Here is a 27,959-nt window from a genome sequence, read left to right on the forward strand (position 1 = left end):
AGAACGTAGACTCAAAATGTTATATAGCGTGGAATAGGTGGTATGATTGGATAACTCATAGAAATGAGAGTAAATGTAAAATTCTGTACAATAATAATAATTAACAAATACGCACCGTTAATAAGATAATGGACGTGAGACCAAAATCATTTTTTCCTTTTATGTATTGTTGTTTGTATTAATATATATGTATCTTGTACATACATGGTATAACATTTTACTTTTTATATGTTTAATAAAGTTTTGCTTTTAAAATAAAATTTTAAAAAAGCCTGTCTGTGGAATAAGTTGCAAATAGGCCCCTCACTGAGTACCCAAGAACTTGTCGTGGATTCTGTGAATAGTCAATCTGTATCCAAGCTAGGATGGCCTTTTCTTCCCAGGAAAAGCAGCAGGAGGGGTTTCCCCAGACTCAAGAAGACTTAAGATGGCATCACAACTGTGCAATTACTCCTTTTTCCCCAAACGTTTACTATGCAAGCAAAAAGGACCAGGCTTTGATCTCATGGTTGTGGCCGCCATCTTAACACTTCTTACACAAATACGTATCCTAGATACACACATACACCGAAGAGGATGGTGGTTCAGATGTGATTCCAAAGCTTCCCAGCGACAAGATGCTAATGATTTCCAGAGTTCCTCAAAAGTGCTTCTTTAGCAGCAACTTTTAAGGTGTGCTTTGATCCAAGCGATGGCTTTTCAGTGCTTGTTTTCAAAGCATTTTAAGATTAGATTTTCTGAAGAAGAGCAAAAAGCTCAAATCTGTTAAGATTTTGGCAAGTTTGAACTTTGCGCCAAATAGTCACTGGCTAGATAGATGTGCAAAACTGCCCTTCTGTTAACAGAGGCCTTCTGTAATTTTAAGCTTATTTTTAAAGGGGCCATAAATAGGGAAGTCGCCTTTTTTAATTTTTTTTTATTTTTTATTTATTTTTTAGTTACAAAGATAAACATTCCATCTTTCCTTATGCAGTGTGTTATCTGGGTACAAACATCTCTGCTACATCATTTCTTATTTGTTACATTTTTCACATTCACATTCACATTATTTCTCTAAGCTTAATATTATACATTAAACATTTAAACATTGTAAAACTGTCCATTTTCTTCTTAGTATTTTCTAGTAATACCATATTAACATTAAATATTATTCTCTTCATACACATACTAACAATTTTAATCTTATTTATATATTTCTCTTAATATATTTTCTATTTATTCTTTAGTCTTCGTCATTTCCAAACTCCATTTTTATTCTCCAACCATTGATAAAATACTTCCCATATCATATAATAATTCAGTTTGCTCTTTCTCCTTAATTGCTAATGTTAATCTGTTCATTTCTGCACATTCTAATATTTTCCTTATCATCTTCTCTTCAATGGGAATCTCTCCACTTTTCCAATATTGTGCAAATACAATTCTAGCTGTGGTTAATACATGAATAATTAAATATACATTTTATTATAAATTTCAGGTAAAATTCCTAGCAGAAATATTTCTGGTTTCAACTCAATACATTGTTGTATCATCTCTTCCAACCATATCTTAATTTTTGTCCAATACTTCTTTGCTTCTCCACATATCCACCACATATGATAATAAGATCCAGGTATTTGGTGACACTTCCAACCTTCAGCTGATTTAACATCTTTGCCAGTCTCGCCGGTGGTAAATGCCATCTGTAAAACATCTTATAAAAATTCTCTTTATATGTAGTTGACATTATTAATTTATAATTCCTTTCCCACAATTTCTGCCATTTATCTAATTCTATCGTATAACTAGTTTTTCGCCCATACTATCATTGTCCCTTTACTTGTTCCTCTTCCAATTTTATACCCAATAAATAATTATACAGTTTCTTTATCAACCTTTCTTCTGTTCCTGTTAAGATTTTATCTAACTCTCTTAATTCTTTGTAAAAACTCTGTAATTTAACATCTTTCTTGTATCTAGACTGTATCTGCACATGTGACTACCACCTTGCTCACTCATTTCTTCTTTCGTTTTAAGTCTTCATTTGAAATATCTTTATATCTGACAATATTTCCCATATTAATAATATTTGGGTGAATTAATATTCCATTGTTGAAAGCCAAACTGGTATCCTCAAATAATATTGTTCTTTAATTTTCTCCCACACCAATAATAATGCATTCCTTATATAGTGTCTCTGAAAATATCCATGTATCTTATTTTTCCCATATCATAAAAATGCATGCCACCCCAGTTGTAAATCATGTCCTTCCAAGGTCAATAATCTTACATTCCTCAATACAATCCACTCTTTCATCCATGCCAGTACTGCAGCCGGATAGTACAATTCCCAGTTTGGTAGTCCAAATTACCAAACAGGGAAATGGTCTTAATAGATATCTTGCTGAACTGTGTTGAGGGGGACACATGTTAAGGATGATAGGTAGTCTAACGGCCATTGAAAGTTGCAATGGACCCCCCCAAAAGTTACAACTTGATTTTGAAGTTTTGATGGCTGCACACTTACATGCACACCCCTTGTCACATGATCATATTTTGGTTGCTTGGCAACTAACTCGCCTTTATGGCTATTTGTAGCATCCTACGATCATGTGACCATGGTTTTCAACAGTTTTTGCTGGTTTCTGGCAAAAAAAATAAACTGCACATTAGCTAAAATGTATTTACTTGGCAACCAGGGCATTCACTTAATGGCTGCCTCAAAACATGACACAAAATCAGATCCAGTCACATGACCTGCTTAATGACCACGAGGCTCAATTATGGTCATTAAATTGAGGACTATCTGTAATATCATTGTGGCAATATTAAATTACAAACAATGGTAATTCTTGCCTTTCTTTTATTGTTGTTTATATTCCATTTTTCCAAACAAATTTTCACAGTAACATAATAGAAAAACAAAATGTAATAAATACATATTATCAAATATAAATAGATTTATCTATCTACACAGAGATAGAAAAGTACAGCATATTATAAATCAGCCTGGGGGAGATGATGTTTTAAAAAGACAAAGATTAACAACCAAATGCTTTCTAGAGTACAAGATGCTGGCTCCCAACAATTAAAGCCTATACAATCAGCAAACGTTGTCATGTACAAATAATCAGATGCTGGTCGGACAGAGTTTACAAATGTTTAAATAACTTGCTTCATTAAATGGAACATTGAAAATAAATACACCAATAAATCCATGTCAGTTTTATCATCTTGGGGAAAAAAAATAACTCAAGATTAGCTTGGATGCATTTTTTAATTCACAAGAGAAACCCAAGATTCTACCCACATCTTACACTTAAAATAAAGATGATCTGTAGTGAAGTGCTGAGGCTCAAAGAAAGCAAAAGTGGGGCAAGAAACCTGGATTCCTGGCTTGGCTACAAAACCCAAGAAAGCTGTAGTCTGTGCTCACATATGGTACAAAGGTTTATATATAACCATGGCATACACAATATAACAAACCACCCTTAGGATTTGTTCAAAAGGCTAAGCATAAACCACAGCAGTTAAGTTTGTAGAATACCTAAAGCTGAAGCAAACAAACCATATCATGGTTTGATGCATTGGGAGAAGTATGTCAGTCTCAATCGTCTTGTCTAATAATTCTATTGAGATACTAGAGAATCATAGTCACTGAAACAAAATGTAAATTGTATGGGGCTGTCTGTAACTAATTGGCAAGACTCTACATACACTAGAAAGCTCAGATTTAGTATACAGGTTACTTAGTGCGTGTGGTCTGTTTTTTAGAAAATAATAAGAAAATTCCAAAGCATTAAAGAGCAGGTCATATTGACTATACAAGCTTCACAGCCTTTGAAAATGGATTTTTAGGAGTGTAAAAACTGGGCAAGTCAGTTTTGATCAGTTTAGTCCCAGGCTTATTTACAGGTGGAAAAAAGGAAATAAATATTTGCCATCCTGATATTTCACGATCAGGAATGGATCACCACAGACTAAAAAAATAAAAATAAAAAATGAAATGAGAAATGTAACTGTATGAACAGGGTGCCTAAGGCAGTGTTTCTCTACTCTGGCAGCTTTAAGATGTGTGGCAGGTAATTCTGGGAGTTGAAGTCCACACATCTTAAAAGTTGTCACAGTTGAGAAACTTGAATAAGTGAATGCAATGCTGATTAGATAATTTCCTAGGGTATGATCGCTCTTGTAGACATTTCTTTGTTACGCCAAGATTCAAGTTGCTTCAAGAAAGAGGTATACACAGATCATAAGATGAAGCAAAAGTTTGCCTTTCAAACTCTCATTGTAAGAGAAATCCTGATTTATGAGCTTGCTAGATGTTAACAGGAAGGCTACACAGTCAGGCAAGTCTCTTCATCTGTGGCCTTTGGTACAGGGTTTTTTTGCACATCATAGTATGTGGACCAAGCAGCCTTCATGATCCACTCTTCGTAGCTCTTGACGGATGTGAAAACCCCTGGACGAATTATAGTTCCACATCCATTCCCATAGCTGGAAATGCCAGCCAAGAACCACACCCCCTTGTGGCTGCAAACCAAGGGGTCTCCGATGCTTACCTAGAGATTCAAGAATAGAAAGATTACTATCTTAAGCCAACAAGAACCAAAATGGGAATCTGTGGGGCAACATTTCCAAATCATGAGGAAGCAAAGATAATGCAGGCAGAAATAAACAATGCTATTTGGGTTATCTGGATATTGATTCTAGAAAAAAACTTAATACCAGCAGTTGTGAATCTTAATTCAATTGTCCTTGATTATTAGTCTTAAATATAGCTTCTGCTTATAATGTTCAAAAATTCTAAGTATTTGTAAAGTAAGAATTGGGGAAACATTTATTTCTTCTGCTTTATTCTGTGGTATTTTTTCAATTTTCCATAAGAGTTTACTGGTATTCCCTGGTGGTCTCCCACCAGTCACCTAAATAGGTCCAATCCTGTTTACCTTACATGCCTAGATAAGGCCAGCTGGATGCTATTTTGCTTAAGAGTTCCATTAATGGTGCTATCAACAATAATATTTCTGCAGTGTCTTTTATGTGACAAAACGGGTGAAAATTCCTAGGTTACCGTTTGAGTTTCATTGGCTTAAAAGAGGAAAAGATCTGAGACAGAACTTCTGGGTTTCATCTCCAATCAACATAAAGAATTGTATATCGGATCAAAGTTAGGAAACAGCCAAAGAAACAACTTGTGAGAGTTTGTGGCACTTTGGATTGCAGGGTGTTGTTTCTGCTCATCAAAGGGATGCGCATGAACAGACAACAATGGAAATTGTGAACAGGGGAATGAGAGAAATTTTAGGACAAAAAGCACTTTGAAATGTGAAGCCGATTACAGCCTTAGAATGACCCTGTATTGGACGTTTCAGCACCACAGATGTTGGACAGCTCCACTGCTTTAAAAGTGACTATTTTTGCCCTGATTTTTGCTTTATCTCTGGCTAGGGAATATCAGTGCTTCAGTTAATAATGTGTAAATAATAGTTACTTAACTATTCAATGTTTAGCGTGTTTTCTGTCCATTTAGCTTTTTACTGCGGCAAGGAAGTTAGGAAACAGTCTACACCAAGCAGACTGCATTAAATTTGCATTAAAAAAAAGTTCTCACGAATGTTTAAGTGCACCATTTTCAACATAATTTATCTCTGAGAAATCTAACAAAACAGGTCATATTTAAATCCTGTATTAAATTTTAAAACACAGGAGACATCCAAATCAAATATATTCGCTGCTTTCATTTTTTTTTCAGGGAGAATCCAATCGTTTGTGGGAATGGTCAGGGTGAAGGTCCCTGCTCTGATTCCATTGATTCTAAGCCACAGCATATGATGAAAACTTTACTCTGGCAGTGGTGTCTTTTCATGGTACACCCAACAGCTGCTGTATCACTGGTTAAACTCAATTCCTTACCTCACAACGCATGGATCTGTTATGTGGTACTGCACAGACCATCTTAGGCATGATGGAGATTTCTCTCCCAGGGTCACTCGTCACATTGTAGCGGCAATTGCAATTCTTTGGGCCAAGGATTTTCACCTCCACACTTTGCAGAGGGCCTGGCATCCCTTGGTCATCTGGATAAAGAGGGAACAATATTGTTAAATGGGGGAGTAATTCTAAATGAGTGGCATGGTGGCCTAGAGGTGGAGCTCTTGCCTCACAATCAGGAGGCTGTGAGTTCAATGCTAAGTAGCAGCAGATATTTCTTTCTCTCTGCATGCAAAGAGAAAATATCTGCTGTGAACCCCATGTAGGCATTAGGAAGGGCATCCAGCCAGTAAACGCTCAGCTCCATTCAGTCACCCTGACTCCATCCCAATGCAAGGGATTACAGGGTTGTTAAAAGAAAAAAAGAAAAAAAACCAGGGGGGGAGGGGAAGTAATTCTAAATCTCTCATCTCCTTTCCTCTTTCCACTGGGAAGCACCATAGATTTCTTCAACATTAAGCAGCATCCTGAGTTGTGACAACCTCTCTTTTTTCCATATCTTGTATCAGATTACAAGTTCTAGTAAAAGCCTATCCTGGAGGAAAAATCCATCACTCTCTCCCATCCTGCTGATCCACAACGTACCAATTCTTCGCCCGCGGGTCCAGCAAGTAGAGCCAAAGGGGAACTGGTGGGCAGCATATGGGGCACAAATGGCCGAGATGTTGTCATTGAACACCACAGGTTGTGCCAGTGTGACAACTGCAATGTCGTAACCTTCCATCATGTCAACATAGAGACCGTGAAGCTCAATGTTTTTGAGAGTTCTCTTCTCTTGCCATTTTTGTTGCCTTCCTTCCAGCTGCTCTCCCAGAAGTACCTCCCAGCCTTCCGTTTCCTGGCGCCTGGAAAACATCATACAGAAGGAAAAAGAATGATGCCCAAGTAAAACAAAAAAAAAAGGAAGTCTGTGCAATCAGATTGGAGTGAATACAGATAGCCCTCCATTTATGACACTTGGGACTGGAGCTTCTATCACTAAGCAATGCAGATATTAAGTGAGTCACATCCAACTTTAGAACCTCTTTTGCCCCAGTCCTTAAGCATATGTATGTGGTTGTTAAGCGAATTAGGCAGATGTTGACAAATCCCCCACTGAGTTTGTTTGCTGGAAGCCCGCGGGAAGGTCATGAAAAGTGATCACATGATCCTAGGATCCTGCAATCGTAACTAGGTGCTGGTTGCCAAGTGCCCAAATTTTGATCATGTGATCATGGGGACACTGCAATGCTCAAAAGTAGGAGACCTGGTCATGTCACACTTTTTTAGCACCCTTGTAACTTTCAATGGTCATTAAACAAATGGTCGCAAGTCAAGGATTGCCTGTAATCACTTTGGACCACAATTTGGGGGGGTTGACGTAGTATAAAGAGGGAGGACATTTCCAGATGTCCTGATTTTTATAAAGTCAGGCCAAAATTTCTGGGATTTGGGATTCTACTGTAGTCAGTTTGGTTTGATGGTTAAGGCACCAGGCTAGAAGTCGGGAGATGGGGAATTCTAGTCCTGCCTTAGCCATGAAGGCCAGCTGGGTGACTTTGAGCCAGTGATTATCTCTTAGCCCAACCAACCTTAAAGGGTTGCTGTTGGGGGAAAAAAATAGAAGAGTGAAATCACGTTGGATATATCTGCCACCTTGAGTTACTTGTAAAAATAATAAAGACAGGATACAAATAAATAAATAGTCACCATCAGAACCATGGCTGAGGCTTGGTGTTCATTCATGTTTACAATACAGAGAAACGAATGGGTCAGTTAACTAAGCTTGGGAACATTCAAAGGACAGCATTAGTTGAAAAGAAGTTCTCAGATCTAATCCAGAGTCAGTGCGATGAATGTGGATATTGAACAACATGGGCTGTTCCCTCCTCAAAGGCTGCCTCACCCCCATCTTCCACTCACCCAATGAAGCACTGAGCAGCAGTCAGGATGTGGTGCTCCCCAATTAAAGTGCCTCCACAGGCGTGCTCTCCTTGATACTGTAGACTTGCATACCAAGGCCATTGTTTGTTCTCCTGTTTCAGGACCCCGCAGCCTGGAGATCAATAAAGAACACAGGTAGTCCTCAACTTATGACCACAATTCAGCCCAGAGTTTCCATTGCTAAGCAAGACAGTTGTTTTGCCTTGTTTTATCACCTTTCTTGCCACAATTGTTAAGGGAATGGCTGCAGTTCTTAAGTTAGTAACCCGGTTGTTAAATGAATCTGGCTTCCTCATTTGCTTGTCAATGTTTGCTTCCCATGCAACCGTCGCAAGTACTTGCCGGTTGCCAAGGGTCCAAAATTTGAACTCGTGACCATGGGGATGTTGCAATGGTCGTAAGTGTGAAAAATGGTCATAAGTCACTTTTTCAGTGCCATCGTAACTTTGAACGGTCACTAAACAAATGGGTGTAACATGAGGTGTCACTTCATCTTATGTTCCCAAAGACAAGAGGTACAGTACACATATATGGCTACATCCATCATCACCTCTTCCACATTGGCAGGGGTGTGCCAGTCATGAACCCCGATCACCTCCAAGCAACGCACACATGGTGACTAACTAGAGATTTTCACAGTGTATTGACGGGGACAATAAAATAAGAAGCAAAAGTGGCCCGGTGAAAGGGAAAGTATTTTTCTGTTTTTCAACCCACACATAGCCAAAATGTTACTATTCCACACTGAAGGAATTATTACACACCCTCCTGGGTATAACCTTTGGATGCCTAGATGAACCAATAATCCATATAATTCCCATCACAAAAAAGGCGCTGATGAGAGCATCCAGCTTTAAACCATGATATGCCCAGATATGAAACAAGGTTCAGATGGGAATCATGTGGTCTTCCAAATGTGATTGTGTTCCAGTTCCCATCATCCCCGGCAACATCATTAATAGGGATGGGGATTGTAGTTCAGTGTAGGAAGGGCTATCAATTCCTCTTACCTCTGATGCACTAAATGGGTCTTAAATTAAGATTAGGGTGTAGACTAGTGTTACTCAACTTTGGCAACTTGAAGATGGGTGACTTCAATTCCTGAATTCTACACTTGAGAAATGCTGCTCTATAAGATGAGGACCAGTTTGGCATGGTGTCTAAGACAGCAATTATATAGAATTGCTGACTAGTTAGAGCAGTGTTTCTCAACCTTAGCAATTTTAAGTTGTCTGGCCTTCAACATGGCTGGCTGGAGAATTCTGGGAGTCGGAGTCCACACATCTCCAGGTTGCCATGCTAAGCAGCATTGATTCTGATTTTGGCTGATAGCTGGTATTTATTGCAAAAGACACCACTTGCAAGTCTTTGGTTTAAACATTGGCAATGCAAACAGACTTAGAAGCTAATTTGGCCTTGATGGCTGGCTTAAACCCTTCCTTCTCTGAAAAAAGAAGAGGCAGAACTTAAAGCTAGATCGGAAAACAAGAGGGAGAAAGTACAGAATGTCAGCAAAATCCTGCAATGAGGCTTTGGACAGGTGGGTTGTCAATGAAGGTATTCACAGTAGCGAGATGTGAAGATGTCTACCTGTGCACATGTAACTGTCAGTGGTGTTGGGTATGGGCTCGATCTGATTGGCAAAGGAGGCTCCTTCAACATGATGCTGGATCCAGTTGGCGTAGGCTCTCACGTCCGTCAAGAGGGTGGGTCCATAGAACTGGGTACAACTCAAGGAGGAACTCATGATCCCTGCCTGGAACCATCGGCCGTTCTCCAAGCAAACCAGTGGGCCACCCGAATCGCCCTAGGATGGAAAGAGATTTTTTTTTTTTTGCATTTTCTCTGCATGCACGGTGATGTCTGTCTCCATCTCCTCCTTTGCTTTTCTTACTGCATGATCCACCAGTGGGAACTAATGGCAAGGAGATGTCTCAGGCTGGACCTCCCCAGCCTTTGATGGGCAACAACATTAAGGTAAGGAGTAGATGTGGAGGGGGGGACTAGAAATAGGAGCCAAGGAAAAGAATTATGAATTCATTATGAGAATTATGAATTCATTGATTATAAAACCATCCAGTAGAACTGGAAAATTTGTTGGTCTTCTAGTCCAAACTTTTCTTGAAAACCTCCAGCAATGGGGCATCCACAACTCCAGAAGGCAAGTTGTTCTATTGATTAATTATTCTCACTGTTAGAAAATTCCTCCTTATTTTAAGGTTTGATCTCCTCTGATGAGCTTCCAACCCATTGCTTCCTATCCTGCCCTCCGGTGCTTTGGAGAATAAATCGAATGTCAGGTTTTCAGGTTGTCTTCAAATAAATTGCATCGCAAACGAACAAACTTTATAAACTTTCATTTTATTAAGCATCCCCCACTCTGCATTCATTGGCCATCTTCCCAATCATTCACCCTTAATCATCTGCTCCAATTCAAAGAATTTCCCCCCTCCCATCCATTTCCTAGGGGACATTATCTCCAGAGGAAATAAGTAGGTGAAAGGCAACCGTCCCGTTGCAGACGCCTGCGTTCTCCTTATGTCAGCACTAGGATAAATGCATCTTGACGTGCTGACATCGAATTGGATATGTCTAGCCTAGTGAAAAGAAGAACTATGATGATATAACAGCAGTGTTCCAATATTTGAGGGGCTGCCACAAAGAAGAAGGGGTCAACCTATTTTGCACAGCAGCAGAAGGCAAGACAAGAAACAACAGATGGCAACTAATCGAGGAGAGAAGTAACCTAGAACTAAGGAGAAATTTCCTAACAGTTAAGACAATCAGTGGAACAACTTGCCTCCAAAAGGTGTGATTGTTACATCACTGGAGGTTCCCAAGAAGAGACTGGCAGCTATTTGTCTGGAATGGTAGGGTCTCCTGCCTTGAGCAGGGGATTGGACTAGAAGATCTCCAAAGTCCCTTCCAACCTTGTTATTCTGTTATTTTAGGCTAGATCTAAAGTTATCTCAAGTTATACTTAAGGCCCTCTGCTGAATTCCTTTTTTTCACCATACTGCATTCCCTCTGTGCCATACAGGAATAAAAATGGAGGGAAAAGGGGGAATTGTACAACTTCCTGAAATATTTTCTACCCTCTAGATCAGTGGTTCTCAACCTGTGGGTCGGGACCCCTTTGGGGGTCGAATGACCCTTTCACAGGGGTCGCCTAAGATCATCGGAAAACACATATTTTCAATGGCCTTAGGAATAATTGTATGGTTGGTCACCATACAATACAACATGAGGAACTGTATTAAAGGGTCGCGGCATTAGGAAGGTTGAGAACCACTGCTTTAGATTCAAATCTAGATCTGGCCTAACTCTCCAATGGTGTAATTTTAATTTTAATTTTAAATGGGGGATTTTAATTGTTGGGCCAAATTGTTGAATATATTTTTAAATTGTTTTTAAATTTTGTATTCTATGTTTTTTATCTATGGCTGTTCACTGCCCTGAGTCCTTCGGGAGAAGGGCGGTATATAAATTTAAATATTAAATTAAATTAAATATTTTCTCAAGCATTGCTGCAGAATCCCAAACTCAGACCTAGAGGGCTAAAAACTTGATTTACATTCTTGCTTTAAAATTAACAACCAATTCTTCTCTATCAAGATAGGGCCATGTGAAGATATTTAAATTTAGTAGCTGGAAGAGTGGGGTTGTACAATGAGCCAAAACACACATTTGTAGTTGATTGGTTGGAGAGAGCTGGCTCCTGCATAAGGAAATCTGCACTGTGATTGGTAGTTGTGGGTGTGGAAGGGCAGTTTCCCTTTATTCCCTGCCTTTTATTTGGGGTGTGTGTCCTATATGCTCTGTGATTTGGGTATGCCCTCTATGCTTCTGTTTGCCTGACTATCTTGTTTGCTGTAAATACAGATGTAAAATATATTTATTTATATAAAACTACAAGTTCACGTCAGTGTCTCTGACTTCATTTGGACAGTCATCATTCCCTGACAAGTCAGCAGTTAGTGTTAGAAATTCTGTTTATATAAAACACCACCATGTGCTTTACTGCTCAACTATATTACTGTATCAGGAAACTCTGGTTAGAACAAAAGAGCATAGAGTATATATAGATCCAGACTTGTAAATACTGCCATCTACTGGCTGAATACAGCTGTAGTTGCTGCAATATAAATTACATCCCAACATTCATTCCAACAGTTAGGAAGCAGCAGACAAACACATGTTTCTTTGGAGGTTGGGAGTGTGATGTTTGACTAACCTTACAAGGTCCTCTCTTGCGGTCAGGAGTCATGGCGCAGACCATGCCAGGCAAGGCAGGGTTGACGATCCGCCTGTTGCGCAGATTGCTGTAAATGCAGTTGCAGGTGTCGATAGTCAAGAGGTCCATGGTTATTTCTTGGAGGATCATGGGTTCTGGCAGGTGGACTGGAAGACAAGAAGGAATGAGGTGAAACCTGCGGAAACGAGCGCTTGCACGTGGGGTCCATTTGCACGAGTGGGGTGTGTCCATGACCGCCACTTGTGCAAATGGGGCTGCACATGCCTGCCACTAATGCAAAACCATTCCCTGCCCCCTTCCCACCAGTCTGGAAAGCCAGAAAGGCTGGGGAACTCTGCCCTAAAGCCTCTCCTTATCAATAAGAAATTCCAGATCTTTTTTTTTTTTTAAATAAAAAAAAATCTGTCTTTTACAGATTCTTGAAGCTAGGTCTGAAGACCCTCCAGGCCTCTCCACTCTAACCCCTTCTATTCACCGTTGGCTGCGACGTCTCCCCAGCCAGTCAACCAGCACTGGGTCCCAAAGGCAAAGCGGTGCTCAGCAAAAGGCAGGCAGATGGGCGCGATATCTTTGGTGTAGCGCACAGGCTTGGCCAGGCGCACCAGAGCGATGTCATGTCCTTTCTCGTAGCTGGTGTAGTTTTCGTAAGGGATGACCATAGAGACGTTCCGTTTTGACCCTCTGGCCCTCCTGCCCATCAGCCTCACACTTCCCAAGATCACGCTCCAATGCTCCGGGTGGATTTGTTTCCCAATCCTAGAATAAAACAACATCCATAGACGAGAGCTGTAATTCCATCCAACCTTCCGCCATCTACGCCTAGAATGCTACTGGGTGCAGTTTTGGTCACCACACTACAAAAAAAGATGTTGAGACTTTGGAAAAAGTGCAAAGAAGAGCAATTAAGATGAATAAAGGCCTGGAGACTAAAACATAGGAAGAACAATTGCAGGATTTGGGTGTGGCTAGTCCAGAGAAAAGAAGGATTAAGGATGAGATGATAGCAGTATTCCAGTATTTGAGGGGCTACAACAAAGAGGAGGGGGTCAATTCATTTTCCAAGGCAGGACAAGAAACAATGGATGGAAGCTAATCAAGAAAAGAAGCAACCTGGAATTGTGGAGAAACTTCCTAACAGTAAAAACAATTAACCAGTGGAACAGCTTGACTTCAGAAGTTGTGGGTGCTTCATCACTGGAGGTTTTTAAGAAGAGACTGGACAGTCACATGTCTGAAATGGTATAGGATCTCCTCCTTGAACATGGGGCTGGACTAGAAGACCTCCAAGGCCCCTTCCAGCTCTATTTTGATTCTGATTCTTCTTCTCCCCACCCCCAAAATTTATTGATTTTTTTATTAGTTACATTTCTTAGTGCTTAATAAACATCATATTGTCTAGGTATTTAATTTGCTTAATAATTCTGTTTATATTCTTAAATCTCCACCTCTTTTTTCCAACCACTGATAAAATAGATTCCATGTTTGGTAGTATTCTGTGTCTTCTGTCTGCTTAATTTTCAATGTCAATCTATCCATTTCTGCACAGTCTAATATCTTCTTAATTATCTCTTCATCTTGCGGTGTTTCTTCATTTTTCCAATATTGTGTGACTATAATCCTCACTGCTGTTACAACATGTAATATTAAATACATACTTTTCTTGTCTAATTTTTCTGATATTATACCTAATAAAAACAGTTCAGGTTTAAACGGGAGGGACCATGTTCAAGAAAGATTACCTTGGGGTAAATATCTTGGGTTTGTAATTAATTGATAGAAAAAAGTTGATCATTTTGGTAAAGACAAATGGAAAAGTCCTAAAATTAGTCTGTTAATTGCAGATAGTCCTCAACTTACAACCATTCATTTAATGAGTGTTCGAAGTTACAATGTCACTGAAAAAAGTAACTTATGACCATTTTTCACATTTAATTACCGTTGCAGCATTCCCCCACTGTCACATGATCAAAATTCGGGTGCTTGACAACTGGTTCATATTTATGACGGTTGCAATGTCTCAGAGTCATATGATCACCTTTTGTGACCTTCTGACATGCAAAGTCAATGGGGAAGCCAGATTTCATTTAACAACCATGTTACTAACTTAACTGCAGTTTCATGTAACAATTGTGGCAAGAAAGGTCATAAAATGGGGGCAAAACTCACTTAACAACTGACTTGCTTAGCAACAGAAATTTTGGGTCAACTGTGGTCATAAATTGAGGACTACCTGTATTATTTTCATCCAGGGACATCTAAACTACCAGTCCTAGATATCCCCAGGAAAAATTGTGCATCTGTCTTCTATCTTTCTGGATAATTAACTCCAGAGTAGCCAACCCAATGATTTGGTTTGATGTTCGGCAGCTACTCGTTCAATTTAATTCAATTCCATTTGATTCTATTCAATTGAATTGTAGACTAGTACAAGAGGAATACTCTGTGAATAGCTAGCTGGATAGCTAGATGGCTAGACTGATAGACAGACAGGGATATGGATGAATATTAGTGTGTCTGTGTGCGAACAAAATCAATTCTAAGACAAAATTAAAACACATTTCTAAAATAATCTAAATAGCAACACTAGGTGAGGTCCAAGACGCAGCCTGTATTAAATTATAATGTAGAGTCTAAAATTACATTAAATATGATAACATCTAAAATTACAACACAGTGATACTATCTAACATTTAAATGAATTATAGCTACAGAGAATGCATTGCAGAAAATTGGCCTTTTAGGGTGATGGGATTCAAAAAATTTTACTACGGCTTCCATGGGCATGGCTTGGTGGGAGTGGCATGACTTGGTGGGCATGGCAGGGGAAGGATACTGCAAAATCCCCATTTCCTCCCGATCAGCTGGGACTCGGCAGTGAGTAGATGGGGGCGGGGCCAATCAGAGGTGGTATCTACCGGTTCTCCGAACTACTCAAAATTTCCGCTACTGGTTCTCCAAAACTGGTCAGAACCTGCTGAATACCACCTCTGGTCCGAAGGATTTTTCATGCTGCTGCACCAAAGTTAACTACATATGTTGTAACAAAAGCAGCTTTTGCCAATTTAAATCAAAACAGTCTTCAATGGGGAATGGTGTCCGAAATAGGTTGAGCCACCAACGAGCTACCAGGAAGTATAAGGAACCTTGTCAGGCTAAGAGGCATATTAGGAGCATGAAGAAAAGGGAACCCATCTTCACTTACTCGAAAAAGCAGTGGGCAGCAGTGAGAACCCATTGATTATTAATGAGGCTTCCTCCACAGATATGTTGGCTGCGATATTGGACACTGACTTGCCACCGCCACTCGCCAGCCTGGGCATTCACACCACCCGCTATCCGTAGAACAGGCTGTTGAAGTCCACATGTTAATGCTGGATGGGGAACAGAAAGATTAAAAGGCATCTTATTGAGAGGTTATCCAATTTTGTTTTGGTGTCTTGGAGCTAGTGTTGATTCCTGGCAATGTCCTAGATAAGTCCCTGCAGTTTTCTTGGTAAGGTTTATGGAAGTGGTTTGCCCTTGCCTGCTTCCTAGGGCTGAGAGAGAGTGGCTGGCCTGAGTCATTTAGCTGTCTTCATGCCTAAAATGGGATCTAAGGTGGGATCTGAACTCAGTCTCCTAGTTTCTAGATAGTTGACTATCATTAAGTGTTGTACCTTATGATTCTTGATGAACGTATCTTTTATTTTATGTACACTGAGAGCAAATGCATCAAGACAAATTCCTTGTGTGTCCAATCACACTTGGTCAATAAAAAATTCTATTCTATGCTATTCTATTCTAGCCTGGTGTCTTTTTTTTTTTTTTTTTTTATTGTAAAAGTTTTACAATTACATTTTCACCCCATTTTCACCCCCCTAACCCACCCCAAACTCCCCATCCCATCCTCCCTAACCCCCCCTGTCCCTCCCCTCCCCCCCAGACTTCCATAGAGTGTTCCCCATCATTATCCCCTTTATATAAAAAAAAACCCTTGAACTTTAAACCCCCCCAACCCCCATATCATTTTTCATCTTCACATAGTTCAAATATTTCTATCTTAATGTAATATAATACTATCAATAAAAAGCTATTTGATACTTCCTAGTTTGATATTTGTTCTGCACATAATCTATCCATTTTTTCCATTCACATTCATAAGTCTCTTGTGAGCGGTCTTTTAAATATGCTGAAATCTTCGCCATCTCAGCGAAACTGGCCATCTTCAAAGTCCATTCTTGAACGGTGGGCAAAGCTACATTTTTCCAATATTTACCTATCAACAATCTCGCTGCTGTAATCATATACAAAATCAACTTTGTTTCATCCACTGTAAAACCCTTAGCTATACCCAATAAAAACAATTGTGGAGAAAATTGAATTTTTTTCTTCAAAACATTCTGCATAACCCACCAAATTTTTATCCAAAAAGCCTTAACTTTCTTACAGGTCCACCAAATATGAAAATATGTAGCATCTGTACAATCACACCTCCAACATTTTGGCTGAACATTAGGATACATACACGACAGTTTCTTAGGGTCTAGATGCCATCTATAAAACATTTTGTAAAAATTTTCCCTCAAATTCTGCGACTGTGTAAATTTAACATTCTGGACCCAAATTTTTTCCCATGTTTCCAACTTCACTGGTTCTTCAAAATTTTGTGCCCACTTAATCATACAGTCTTTAACTAATTCAGTTTCTGAATCCCTTTCTAGCAAAACATTATAAAGCCTTTTAATATGCATTGGACCTTTCTCTCTTATATGTCTAACCAATTCTTCCTCATGCAACATAATACCAATTTTTTGGTCCTCTTTCCATCTCAATTGTAATTGATTATATTGTAACCAAGTTAAATTAATCCCTTCGTCCAACAGTGTCTGCAAATTCTTCAGCTGCCATCTGCCCGCATCTGTAAAAAGAACCTCTTTGTATAAAAACCCCCCGAGTGACATTATATTTGTATTCCACAAAGTATGACCAAGATCCAACCATAGCGGTATTTTATAATCCCATTTGAGTCGGTGCTTCTTCCAAACTCTCATCAAAGAGTCTCTAAGTATATGACTTTTAAATATTTTATCAACTTTGTCATCATAAAATAAGTAAGCGTGCCATCCAAATTCAAGATCAAAACTTTCTGCATTCAATATTCCAGCCTTTTTACTTCCAAACCAATCACTTGTTAAAGTTAAAGCTGCTGCATCATAATATAACTGTAGGTTTGGAAGTTTAAGACCTCCTCTTTCTGGAACATCTTGCATAATTTTCAATTTCACTCTCGGCTTCTTCTCGTTCCAGACGAACTTATTCACTCCAAATTGCCAAACTTTCAATTGTTTATCACTTTTGAGCACCGGAATCATTTGAAACAAAAAAAGAAATCTTGGCAAAATATTCATCTTAACTGCTGCTATTCTTCCAAGTAGAGACAGCTGCAGTTTTTTCCAAGTCTCCATATCTTTCTGCACCTCTCGCCACAACACCTCATAATTATTTTGAAACAATTTCATGTTTGATTCTGCAACCTGAACTCCTAGATATTTTACCTTAGGTACAATCTCAAAACCTGCCCTCCTTTCAAGCTCATGTTTGCGATCTTGTGTCATGTTTTTAACTATCATTTTAGTCTTTTTTGGATTCAATCTGAAACCTGAAACTTTACCATAATCTTGTATAATGTCCTTCATCAAGATTATTGATTCCATTGGTTGTGATAGGGTAACAACCAGATCATCTGCAAATGCCTTTATTCTGTAATCCTCTTGCCTAATCTTTATACCTTTCAAGATATTAGAGTCCCGTATTGTATTTAACAAGACTTCTAGTGTTAAGATAAATAAAAGTGGGGACAACGGACATCCCTGTCTTGTTCCTTTTTCAATTTTAAACTCTGTTGTCAAACTTCCATTAATAATAATCTGTGCCTTTTGCTCTTGATAAATTGCCGAAATCGCCTGTATAAATTGGTCCCCAAAGTCCATCTTTTTCAAAGTCTTTACTAGAAAATTCCAATCCACTCTATCAAAGGCCTTCTCTGCATCCAAAAAAACCAGCACTGCAGGGATCTGTTTATTCTTCTCAAGATATTCCAGTAAATTTATTACTTGCCTTACATTATCCTTCATATATCTGCCCTCGATAAATCCCGCTTGATCATCATGAATCACCTCTTGAATTACTGGCATCAATCTGTTGGCTAATACTTTTGCGTAAATTTTATAGTCATTATTTAAAAGAGATATTGGTCTATAATTTTCCGGTTTTTTAGGACCTACATGTTCTTTTGGTATCAAAGTAATATATGCTGATTTCCATGATGGGGGTATTTTACCCCCTTGTTGTATATTGCAAAATAAGTCTCTAAGTTGTTCCACCATTTCTGCTTGTAAAGTTTTATAATACACTGCAGTCAATCCATCTGTTCCAGGAGCTTTAGCTGTTTTCAATTGTTTAATTGCTGCAATTATTTCCTCAACTGTTATAGGATAGTTCATTCTTTCTTTTTGTTGACTAGTAATTTTTGAGACTCTTTTCTCTTCTAGATATTTTTCTATAAGTCCATTCTGTATATCATCTTTGGCATATAATTTAGTATAATATTCTACAAAGACTTCTTTAATCAATTTTTGTTGAGAAATTTCTTTCCCTCCAATGTCAATACTCTCAATAGTCCGTATACTCTGCTTCTTCCTTAAGGTATAGGCCAACCATCTTCCCGGTTTATTAGCATTACAAAACGTATTATGCTTCGCATATTGTAAATTTGTTGCAGCTTGCTCCGCCAAGAGCATTTGAAATTGATCTTTCAAAAGTTTTATAGCACCAGATATTCTTTCATCTGTTGGGTTTTTAATGAGTAGCTGTTCCTTATTCTTTATTTCTACTTCCAATTCGAGTCTTTTCTTTTGTCGATTCTGTTTATGTTTAGAATTCATATAAATGAGTACCCCTCTCATATACGCTTTACTCGCATCCCATACAATTTCAATTGGGGTACCCTTATTCAAGTTCATCTCAAAAAATTCTTTCATCTGTTTTTTAAGTTCTGTTATATTTTTTTCATATCTAAACAAATTTTCATTTAATCTCCATGACCTTCTCTCAGTTTTTCCCATCTCAATTTCTATCCATACAGAACTATGATCAGTTAAAGTTCTTGGAAATATCTTTGTTCTTTTTGTTTTAACAAGTAAATCATCTGATAACAAGATAAAGTCAATCCTGGAAAAAGATCTATGTCTGTCAGAGAAAAAAGTATAGTCCAATTCTTTTGGGTTGTAAATTCTCCAGATATCTTTTAATTCCAAATCTTCTTTCATATCAAAAAAAGTCTGTGGTAGTCTGATCCTTACTTTCGCCAAACTCTTTTTATCTAGTTTAGAATCAATTACTCCATTCCAATCTCCCATTATTAAAATAGATCTATAATCCCATTGCAATATTTTATTATGTAAAGTCTTATAAAAATGATCCTGTTGTTGGTTCGGAGCATAAATTCCAATCAGAAGAATTTGGCCAATTGCTGTATACAATTCAATTGCAATAAACCTACCACCTTCATCTGCTTCTATAATTTTAGCAGACAATCTTTTATTTACATAAATAACCACACCATTCTTTTTTTCCGAGTTTGAAGCTATAAAATGTGTTCCTAATTTAGAGTTTATCAGGTATTTGTGATCTTGAGTTCGAATATGAGTTTCTTGTAGACAAATTATGTCATTATTAAATTGTCTCAGATATGTAAATAACTTGTTCCTTTTTTGTGGTGAGTTTAATCCGTTAACATTCCAAGATAAAAGCCTAATTGTCATCTTGACCTTTCTGAAGCGATGAGCTGCCTTGCCTCGCTTCTTCTGAGGTCTTCGGCTTTGCTCCCCCCATAGCTTCACTTTGTGTGGTGCTTTTGGCTCCCCCTTTATGTTGGCTTACTTGTTGTTGTTTTTCTTTTATTTGCTTGGAGACTGCGCGAGTTATACGTTGGTCCTTAACTTCAGGTATCCGAGCTGGATCCAAAGCAGCATCTCTTGTTGACAAAATTGGTGAAGATTCTAGCAGGGATTCCTCCATAAGGCCTCCTCCTCCTACAGCTCCCTGCATTTCCACTAATTCCGTCTGCTTGGACTGTTGTTCCCGCTCATGCTGAAATTGCTTTTCCTTATCACTTTTTATCTCCAGCATTGTAGATGTACGTGGGGATGATGATCTTTCTTTAAGAATATTATAGTAAAAATATTCCGCCTTCTGAAAAGTATTCAATCGGTGTCCTTCTCCATTATATTTCAGAATTATACCAGTTGGGGCATCCCACCGGAATGGTATTTCTTGTTTTTGCAATTCATTCACTAGAAACCTATATTCTTTTCGATCTTTTAACATCTTAGGTGGCAGTTCCTTATAGACTCCAATTTGAGCTCCCTCCACTTGCACAGAGGAAAGAAAGGATCTTTGCAAAATATCATTTCTTATTCTTCTGTCTGTAAAATATATCACCACATCTCTGGGTAATTTTCTTTGTCTAGCCACCCATGAATTTACTCTATAAATTTTATCTATTTTATAGACCACGTCTGCTGGATCAATTTTTAACAATACAGCCAAGGCATCTGAACAAATCTGTCTCAAATCTTGCCTATCATTTTCTTTTATTCCTCGAAGCCTAATAGCAAATTCCATGGATCGAAACTGTAACATTGTAATCTCATTTTCAACTCTCTGCACTTTATTGTCCACATCAACAATTTTAGAATCAGTATCCTTCATTTTAACATTAACTTCTGATTTAAATTCTTCCAGTTTGGAATCCACTTTGCTAATGGTTTCTGCCAGATCAGAAACCACATTTGTCAATTTGTCAGACACCTTGTCATAATTCTCTTTCATTGCCTCTTTGAATTCATTAATTTCTTTCTTCATTTCCTGTTGTGATTTTTGAAATTTATCATCCAGAGCCTGGGTAATAAAGTCCTTCAAATTTTGAACATCAAAGTCCTTTCCCTCACCCTGCTGGCTGGGAGGGGGCTGCTGTTCCGGCTTATGAGTGGGAGATCCCTCCCCTGCAGCCTTTCCTTCCTGTTTCTTTGAAGCCATTCTGCCACGTAAATTAACTTTTCTAAAAAAAGGAAGTCTTTTTTCCTTTGCTCCTCCACAAAGTCCTTTGAAAAAGTCCCCCAGATTTAACCAAATTAGAAATTAAGTAAGATGAAGCAAGCTCAGGTTTATGTTAAAAGGAATTTTTTCTTCCACTCTTCTCTGTTCACTTGCTACAAGCAGTGCTACAATGTAGCTTGTTCAAATAGCTTTGCAAGATCACTCTCCCTTTCAGCTCGTTAACGCTGGAACGGCGCCATTTTTTTTCAAGCCGTTCCGCTCACTCTAGCCTTTTCCCAAATCAAAAGTTCAAAAACAAAGAGTTACTTGCAGTTTCTTGGTTTGGGGGTTGAGGTTGTTTTGTAGTAAAATTATTTTTCATCAATTTAAATGTTTGCTGCAGCCGGCTTGCTCTGACAAGCAGAGTCGTCCCACGCCGTCCGGAGTCTCCGCAAGTTGAAAGGGAGCCGCACCCGTTTCCTCCCCAGTAGCAAACTTCTGGGGGTTCACAGGGGCTCGACCTGCCTCTTGCTTCCCTCTTCTCCTCGAATCCTCAGGATTTAGGAGTTTTCAAGCCGCTCCCCTCACTCGGAGCGGCTCTACAGGCGGCTGGGCTGGCGGTCCTTCAAAAGCGACCGTCTTCGCCGGTGGCAGACAAACCCGGAAGTCCTAGCCTGGTGTCTTAAGTACCAAACTAGCCCTCACCTGATAGAGCAGCTTTTCTCAAGCTTGGCAACTTTAACTCCCAGAATTCTCTTTAAAATTATTGAAACTATAATCAGTTAGCCATATGGGATTAATGTCGTTAAAGACTTGCTCTTCTCTTACTGACTGGTGAAATATACAGCTTCAGAACAGGTAACTGGTTTCTTTGGGGGGGGGGCATGTTTTGTTTCTGAAATAGCCCTGATCACATCAATATGATACAAGACCAATTTTTCCAATTTAAACCCAGAAGCCAACATTTTAAGCCCATCCAAATATTGTTTGCAGCTACCTTTCAAACCTAGGGTTGCATACTAATTCATTTTCAGCCCATCCTTTATGTAGTTTTATCCACTTTAATGAGAAACAGTTGCAAAATAAAAGAGAAATATGGCCCATTTATGATCATACCTGGAACTGATGATCCTCTGTGAAGAGCTGGTAAAAACAAAAAACATGGTTGTGTTAAAATCCCCTTCAAAAAAAAATCCAGTGTCTGGTTAAATGCATATATAAATCCCCTTTGCTACCAAAGGTAGCATTTAAAGTTACACATTCCACAAACACTCTCAGCTTTCTGCAGCATTTCTAACTGGCTATAAGTCAATTTATTTAATAGAGAAGAATTGCCTTTGAGATAAATGGACATGTTTGTCCTGGGTTATCTCTGCATTTGAGTGTCTTTAGACATATTAGTCATGCCTGATTCATTTCAAAGGGGCTACTCACATGTAGAGGCAATATCCAGCTGCTTTTGACAGTTAACAAATAGAAGCGGCTTCCTCAGTTGCTCCTTTAGGGATTTTTTCCCTCATTTCCTAACAATGAGCAATTTTGGACACAAATATTTGAATTGGCTTCTTTTAATCTTTGGTTGTTACGAACATTGCCATTTGATCAGCAGCAGTTGGTTAAGTACAGGAAGTCCTTGAGTCATGACCATAAATGAGCCCAAAATTTCTGTGGCTAAGCAAGCCAATTTTTAAGGGAATTTTGCACCATTTTATGAGCATTCTTGCCACAGCTGCTAAGTGAATCATTTCAGTTGTTAAATTAGTAACACGGTTGTTAAGTGAATCTGGCTTCCCCATTGATTTGCTTGCCAGAAGGTCACAAAAGGGAATCGTGTTACCCCAGGACACTGCAACCGTCACATATACATGCCAGTTGCCAAGTGTCTGCATTTTGATCATGTGACCAAGAGGAGGCTACAATGGTCATAAGTGTGAGGAAACAGTCATAAGTCACTTTTTTCAGTGCTGTTGTAACTTTGAATGACCACTAAATGAATGGTCCTGGAAGGCTATCTATAGGATTGTTCATGTATGGAAAATGTAAATTGCTAATGCTTGCAAATTGCCATTATGAGCCTCAGTAAATGTTGAAAGTTAAGTAGGATGAACTCCAGTTAGCATGTTGAAGGGAATCCAGATCAGATACCAATACCAATCTGCTCCATCATTTTATGCATCCTAGAGAGTCCAACCAGATGTTTTCTAAAGCAGTGTTTCTGAACCTAGGCAGCTTGAAGATGTGTGGACTTCAACTCCCAGCTGTGCTGGCTGGGGAATCCTGGGAGTTGAAGTCCAGACATCTTCAAGCTGCCTAGGTTCAGAAACACTGCTCTAAAACACAACATCAGAGAAACGCTTTGCTCTCCAGATTGGCAAATTTAGATTCAACCCTTCTCTACTGCTCACTTAGGCTCAATTTAGCTTCAAAAAAAATCTATTTGCTTTGCAACCTTCTAATATAATGACACCACGTCTGTTCATCTGAAGTTGGATGTGTGTTTTGTTCGATGACCAGGAGCCATCAAGGCAGGCTGAAATCCAGATGAAACACTAAAAACGCAGGTTGGTGTGGTTTTGTTTGTCAAAGGAGAACTCTTCCCCCTCTCTCAACATGGGACACGCCAACCACCTTGACTAAGAGTTTTAGCATGAGCTAAGATAAACTCTTGGTGGGCGTAACGCTTGCAAACCGTGACTTAATGCCTTTTATTCAGAGGCCTGCTGCCTGAAGCAAGATTTTATGGAGGCAAGATTATCCCCGAAAGAAGAAATGGGGATTGCTCCCTCAGGGCCCACATCCGTCTTCCCGTTCGTCATTCATGACCTCATCCTTTGAATCCAGTTCAATTTATACGCCGAGAACAAATCAGCAGCTACTGGTAGTCCTCAACGTACAACCACTTGTTCAGTGGCTGTTTGAAGTTACAACGGCACTGAAGAAAGGGACTGGCAGCCATTTTTCACACTTTCGATCATCATAGCATCCCCATGGTGGTGTGATCAAAATGTAGCTCCTTTGTACACTGTCCCAGGATCACACGATGATCACCTTCCACGATTTTTAATGTCAATCGGGGGAAGCCAGGTTTGCTTAAACGACCACATAGTTCGCTTAACAGCTGCAGTGATTCGCTTAACAACCGTGGTGTGTGTGTGTATGTGTATGTGTATGTGTGTGTGTGTGTATGGAATCATTTTGAATATTGTCCAAAAAAAGAAAAAACACCTTGAGGGAAAAAGCTTTCCATTAAAACTAGCCTACATTTGGCTAAATTCCTTATTTTCTACATGTTTGAAAAAGAATTTAAAAAATTTTCCACTACTAAAAAAAAAAATCTGAAGTGGTGCATACGTTTCTCAGGATTTTTCTCTTTCCCCCACTTGTCTCATCGGCCAGATCCTCCTTAGAATGAAATTGTGGTTCAAAATTGAGAGGAATGCCGGCCAAACCGCAACAAAAATCAAAACAAAAATGTCCAAAACAAAAACAAGATGGCGGCCACAACTAAAATCAAGATGGTGGCTGCAACAAAAATCAAGATGGCAGCTGCAACAAAAATCAAGATGGCTGAAACAAAAAACAAGATGGACACGCCACTCTTGTTATGTCTAGATAGTTACGGCTGCCATCTTGACTTTTGAACCCAGCTGCATATACGCAGGATCTCTTTATCATCTCCCTTAGGTTCAGCTGGCAGTAGCAGGGAAGAAAGAACCAAGGATTGCCACTTTCATTTCCCACAATCCTCCAACCACTTCTTCAATGGCCAAATTTACTGATTGTTGGCGGATTTAAATAACAAACCAGATTAGGAAACCAGGTTTGAGCAATAGTAGTAAGTGGATATACAGCAAGCACTAACACAGAACATAGGAGAACAAAAGAGCTGGAAAATGTAGGAAAGTCACAAAAGGTGGGATAAATCTCTTATTTCAATATTTTGTCTGCCCAATGTTTGTGACGGAAGATTACGAGGGTTGAGAAAGAAAGGGAAACCCCAGAAAAAAAGGTTATCCTGTTTCTCAGCAATCGAATTAACACAATCATAATGTGCTAGGACATCAAACTTGGCTTTGATACAGGAATGCCTACAATTGATGCCTTTCTCTCAAAGTCTTTGACCTGACTCTCCCAGGCCAGGTCAAAAAAGTCAAATTGACCAATTTGGCACCGGAGAGCAAATATGTACTCCGAGTATAAAACTGTCTTGTTTTGTGACCAGGACCTACAGTTGCCATCTTGTTGTTTTGGTCCCTTCCCAACTCCCCAATGGATGCTGTGGCTTTCTGCACAGTCATTCCTAGTGCCCAGCCCCTTCCTTGTAAAACTGCTTTGCAATCTTGAGAAAAATCAAATAAAATGTTCAATATCGAGATCTGGAATCTCAAAAGAATTCCCGCTTGTGTCTGGCGGAATAAGGAATGGTGGTGGCAAACAAAACTGGTATTTTTTAACTAGCATTTCACAGGTTAAGGGGTCGGAATTCTGACATTTAAAACAGGTTGTGCTGCTCAGCTGGAAAAGATTTATAACTCCACCTTTCCCAACATTGACATTCTTATCAAATAAAACTACAACTCTTTGGCTTTCTCACTTCTTCAGATGTCTTCCATGAAAGAACTTCAGGGAAAAAGCAAGGAACCTTGCTCCCAGGAAACAAGAGTGGGGGGGTCAAGATGAAGGGTGTGAATGCACAACTGAAGACACAACAGCTTTTTAATGTGACTTTTGGGGAACCACTTTACATTAGCTAAGAGCTCCCTTGGAGGGTGGTAGCTTGTTCTTCGGACTGCTTTGGTGTCTTCAAGGCATGGAATGGCAGCAATGATAACAGGCAAAAATTCAACAGGGGGAGATTTTCCCAGTATAACATCTTTGCACAAAGAGATTGGGCTGGCAGAGTAGCTGGTCAGACAGACAGACAGTCAGTCAGTCAGTCGGAGAGAGGGAGGGAGAGAGAGAGAGATAACAATGTAGTTTCTGCAAATTTATCAAGAACTATACAAACAGACAGAAGGATCACGTACGGTATCTTCTCCCATTTGCAGTATCCCCAGTAGAAGAAACGTTATCCATGGGAAGTTCTACAGTGGGAGTACATGTGTACTCTCCAGTGCCAAACTGGGTTCATCTTTAGCCATGTTTTAAGACTCACGGAAATGCATATGAAAAGTTAGCCATGAGCTTGGCTGCTCACAGTGAGAAACTGAGATTAGACAAATCTAGATCAATGCTTCTCAACTTTAGAAACTTTAAGATGGGTGCTGGGGAATTCTGGGAGTTGGAATCCACCCATCTTAAAGTGTTGCTGTGGTTGAGAAACACGGGTCTACATCCAATACACACACTGTACTTTCTTAAAGGCGGCAGCCGAATGTTACATAAGCATCACCAGCGGTGATCCTCCTGTTTGAAACTTTAACTCAGGGTCATACACATGAATCAGCTCCCTCCATCACTACTCCTGGTCTCTTGTGAAACTGTTTTCGTTTCCTGTAAAAATTTGAAAATACTGTATATATTGAAATCTCCTGCTTCCAGGACTAATAGGAGCCTCTGGTTTGCAGACAGGAAGGGATGCTCATCCTCATTGCCACATTGGGGAAACACTTACTGATTTCTACAGATCAGCCTGGAACAGTCAGGATAGTAAAAGCAGTTGGCTTTGCTTAGACACCCTTCTTTCACCCTTTTCCCTCTCAAAATAAGAGATGAGGAGGTTTTGAACTGAATGCCTCCATGGGCACCACTTCCAGACATTATTAAACTTATTCTAAACAGAGGTACCAGATTGCAGAATCAGATTGCTGTTAAGATTGTGTTATTGGTTGTTCCAGTTTGTCCCAAAAAGGATACAGCATCTCCAGCTGGTCTTTTCTAATATTGAGTACACCCCATTTTTTTTCAGAACTAGCCAGAATTAAATGAGATTAAACTGTGCAACTTTCAAGAATTAAGCTCAAGTCACTTATACTTTTTTGATAAAGTACAGATTGCTTGCATACCCTCCCTGCCTTTTGCTAATCCACGTTCATTAATTATATCTCCTCCACCCCACTTCTGCCATCTCTTATGTAAATACTATTAAAAAAAATTTATTGGCAGGGTAATGGCTCTTAATGGCCATTATCCAGCCATGGCTACCATATGGCACATGGTAGAACTCTATTAACTAGTTTATCACAGATAACATTTGTTTTAGCCAAAGCTGTCGGGTTTGGCTTGGGAATTTGGCTTTGTTTTCTGTCGCCACAGAGCAATGTCTGTTGAGAAGGTAGATGCTCCATTTAACCACCCAATCACCTTTTTAATAAACAAGCTGTCGATTATCCAACCACCCAACTGAATCAACTTGTAATAAATTATAAATCAAAGTAGCCCTTTATAGCCCAGGCCCAGACCTGGTCTCACTACCCTTTATCCAAGCTTTGTGACTCACCCAAAAGGACCAAGGCCAGAATCAGCCCAATGTTGGCAGATCTTATCTGTCTGGTCATCTTTGCCAAGTTATTTCTTTGCATCTGCTTGTTCTCTGCAGGACTCAAGGTTTATATATATTCCAGGCATGTTGCAGGAGGAGGATCCCTGGGTCGCTCCACCCCCACCACACCTCTTCTGCCTTGCACAATCTGGCATTTTTCAGCATGTGTAAAGCTGAAGCCAAATTAGTCATCTTCCTCTCCCCCCCCCCACCAAGGACTTAATATACGTTTCCAGAATATTGACAACA

At 39.3% G+C, this 27,959-nt stretch overlaps 1 protein-coding gene across 1 annotated transcript; it reads right to left on the reverse strand.

The window, feature by feature from the left end:
- Positions 1 to 4,185: 4,185 nt before the first annotated feature.
- Positions 4,186 to 27,750, reverse strand: LOC117666828 (serine protease 53). The gene is made up of 10 exons (XM_034419813.3): positions 27,669 to 27,750; positions 22,346 to 22,372; positions 15,354 to 15,522; positions 12,627 to 12,907; positions 12,131 to 12,297; positions 9,487 to 9,703; positions 7,876 to 8,008; positions 6,559 to 6,818; positions 5,896 to 6,059; positions 4,186 to 4,541 (listed from the first exon to the last, which is right to left on the reverse strand). The coding sequence occupies exons 1-10, from the start codon at positions 27,748 to 27,750 to the stop codon at positions 4,317 to 4,319; spliced, it is 1,725 nt and encodes a 574-aa protein (XP_034275704.2). The 3' UTR covers positions 4,186 to 4,316.
- Between the last annotated feature and the right edge of the window lie 209 nt (positions 27,751 to 27,959).

Source organism: Pantherophis guttatus, chromosome 4 (assembly GCF_059756535.1).
Source record: "Pantherophis guttatus breed Tessera chromosome 4, ASM5975653v1, whole genome shotgun sequence".
Taxonomy (NCBI): domain Eukaryota; kingdom Metazoa; phylum Chordata; class Lepidosauria; order Squamata; family Colubridae; genus Pantherophis; species Pantherophis guttatus.

What these genes read in the sequence shown, in the direction of transcription:
- LOC117666828 (XM_034419813.3), bottom strand. Translation starts at nt 27,750, where the DNA reads ATGCAAAGAAATAACTTGGCAAAGATGACCAGACAGATAAGATCTGCC. An exon ending in TCTGGCCTTGGTCCTTTTGG is followed by an intron (nt 22,373 to 27,668) that starts GTGAGTCACAAA and finishes TGTTTTTACCAG; the next exon opens with CTCTTCACAGAGGATCATCA. An exon ending in GCTGCCCACTGCTTTTTCGA is followed by an intron (nt 12,908 to 15,353) that starts GTAAGTGAAGAT and finishes GTTTTATTCTAG; the next exon opens with GATTGGGAAACAAATCCACC.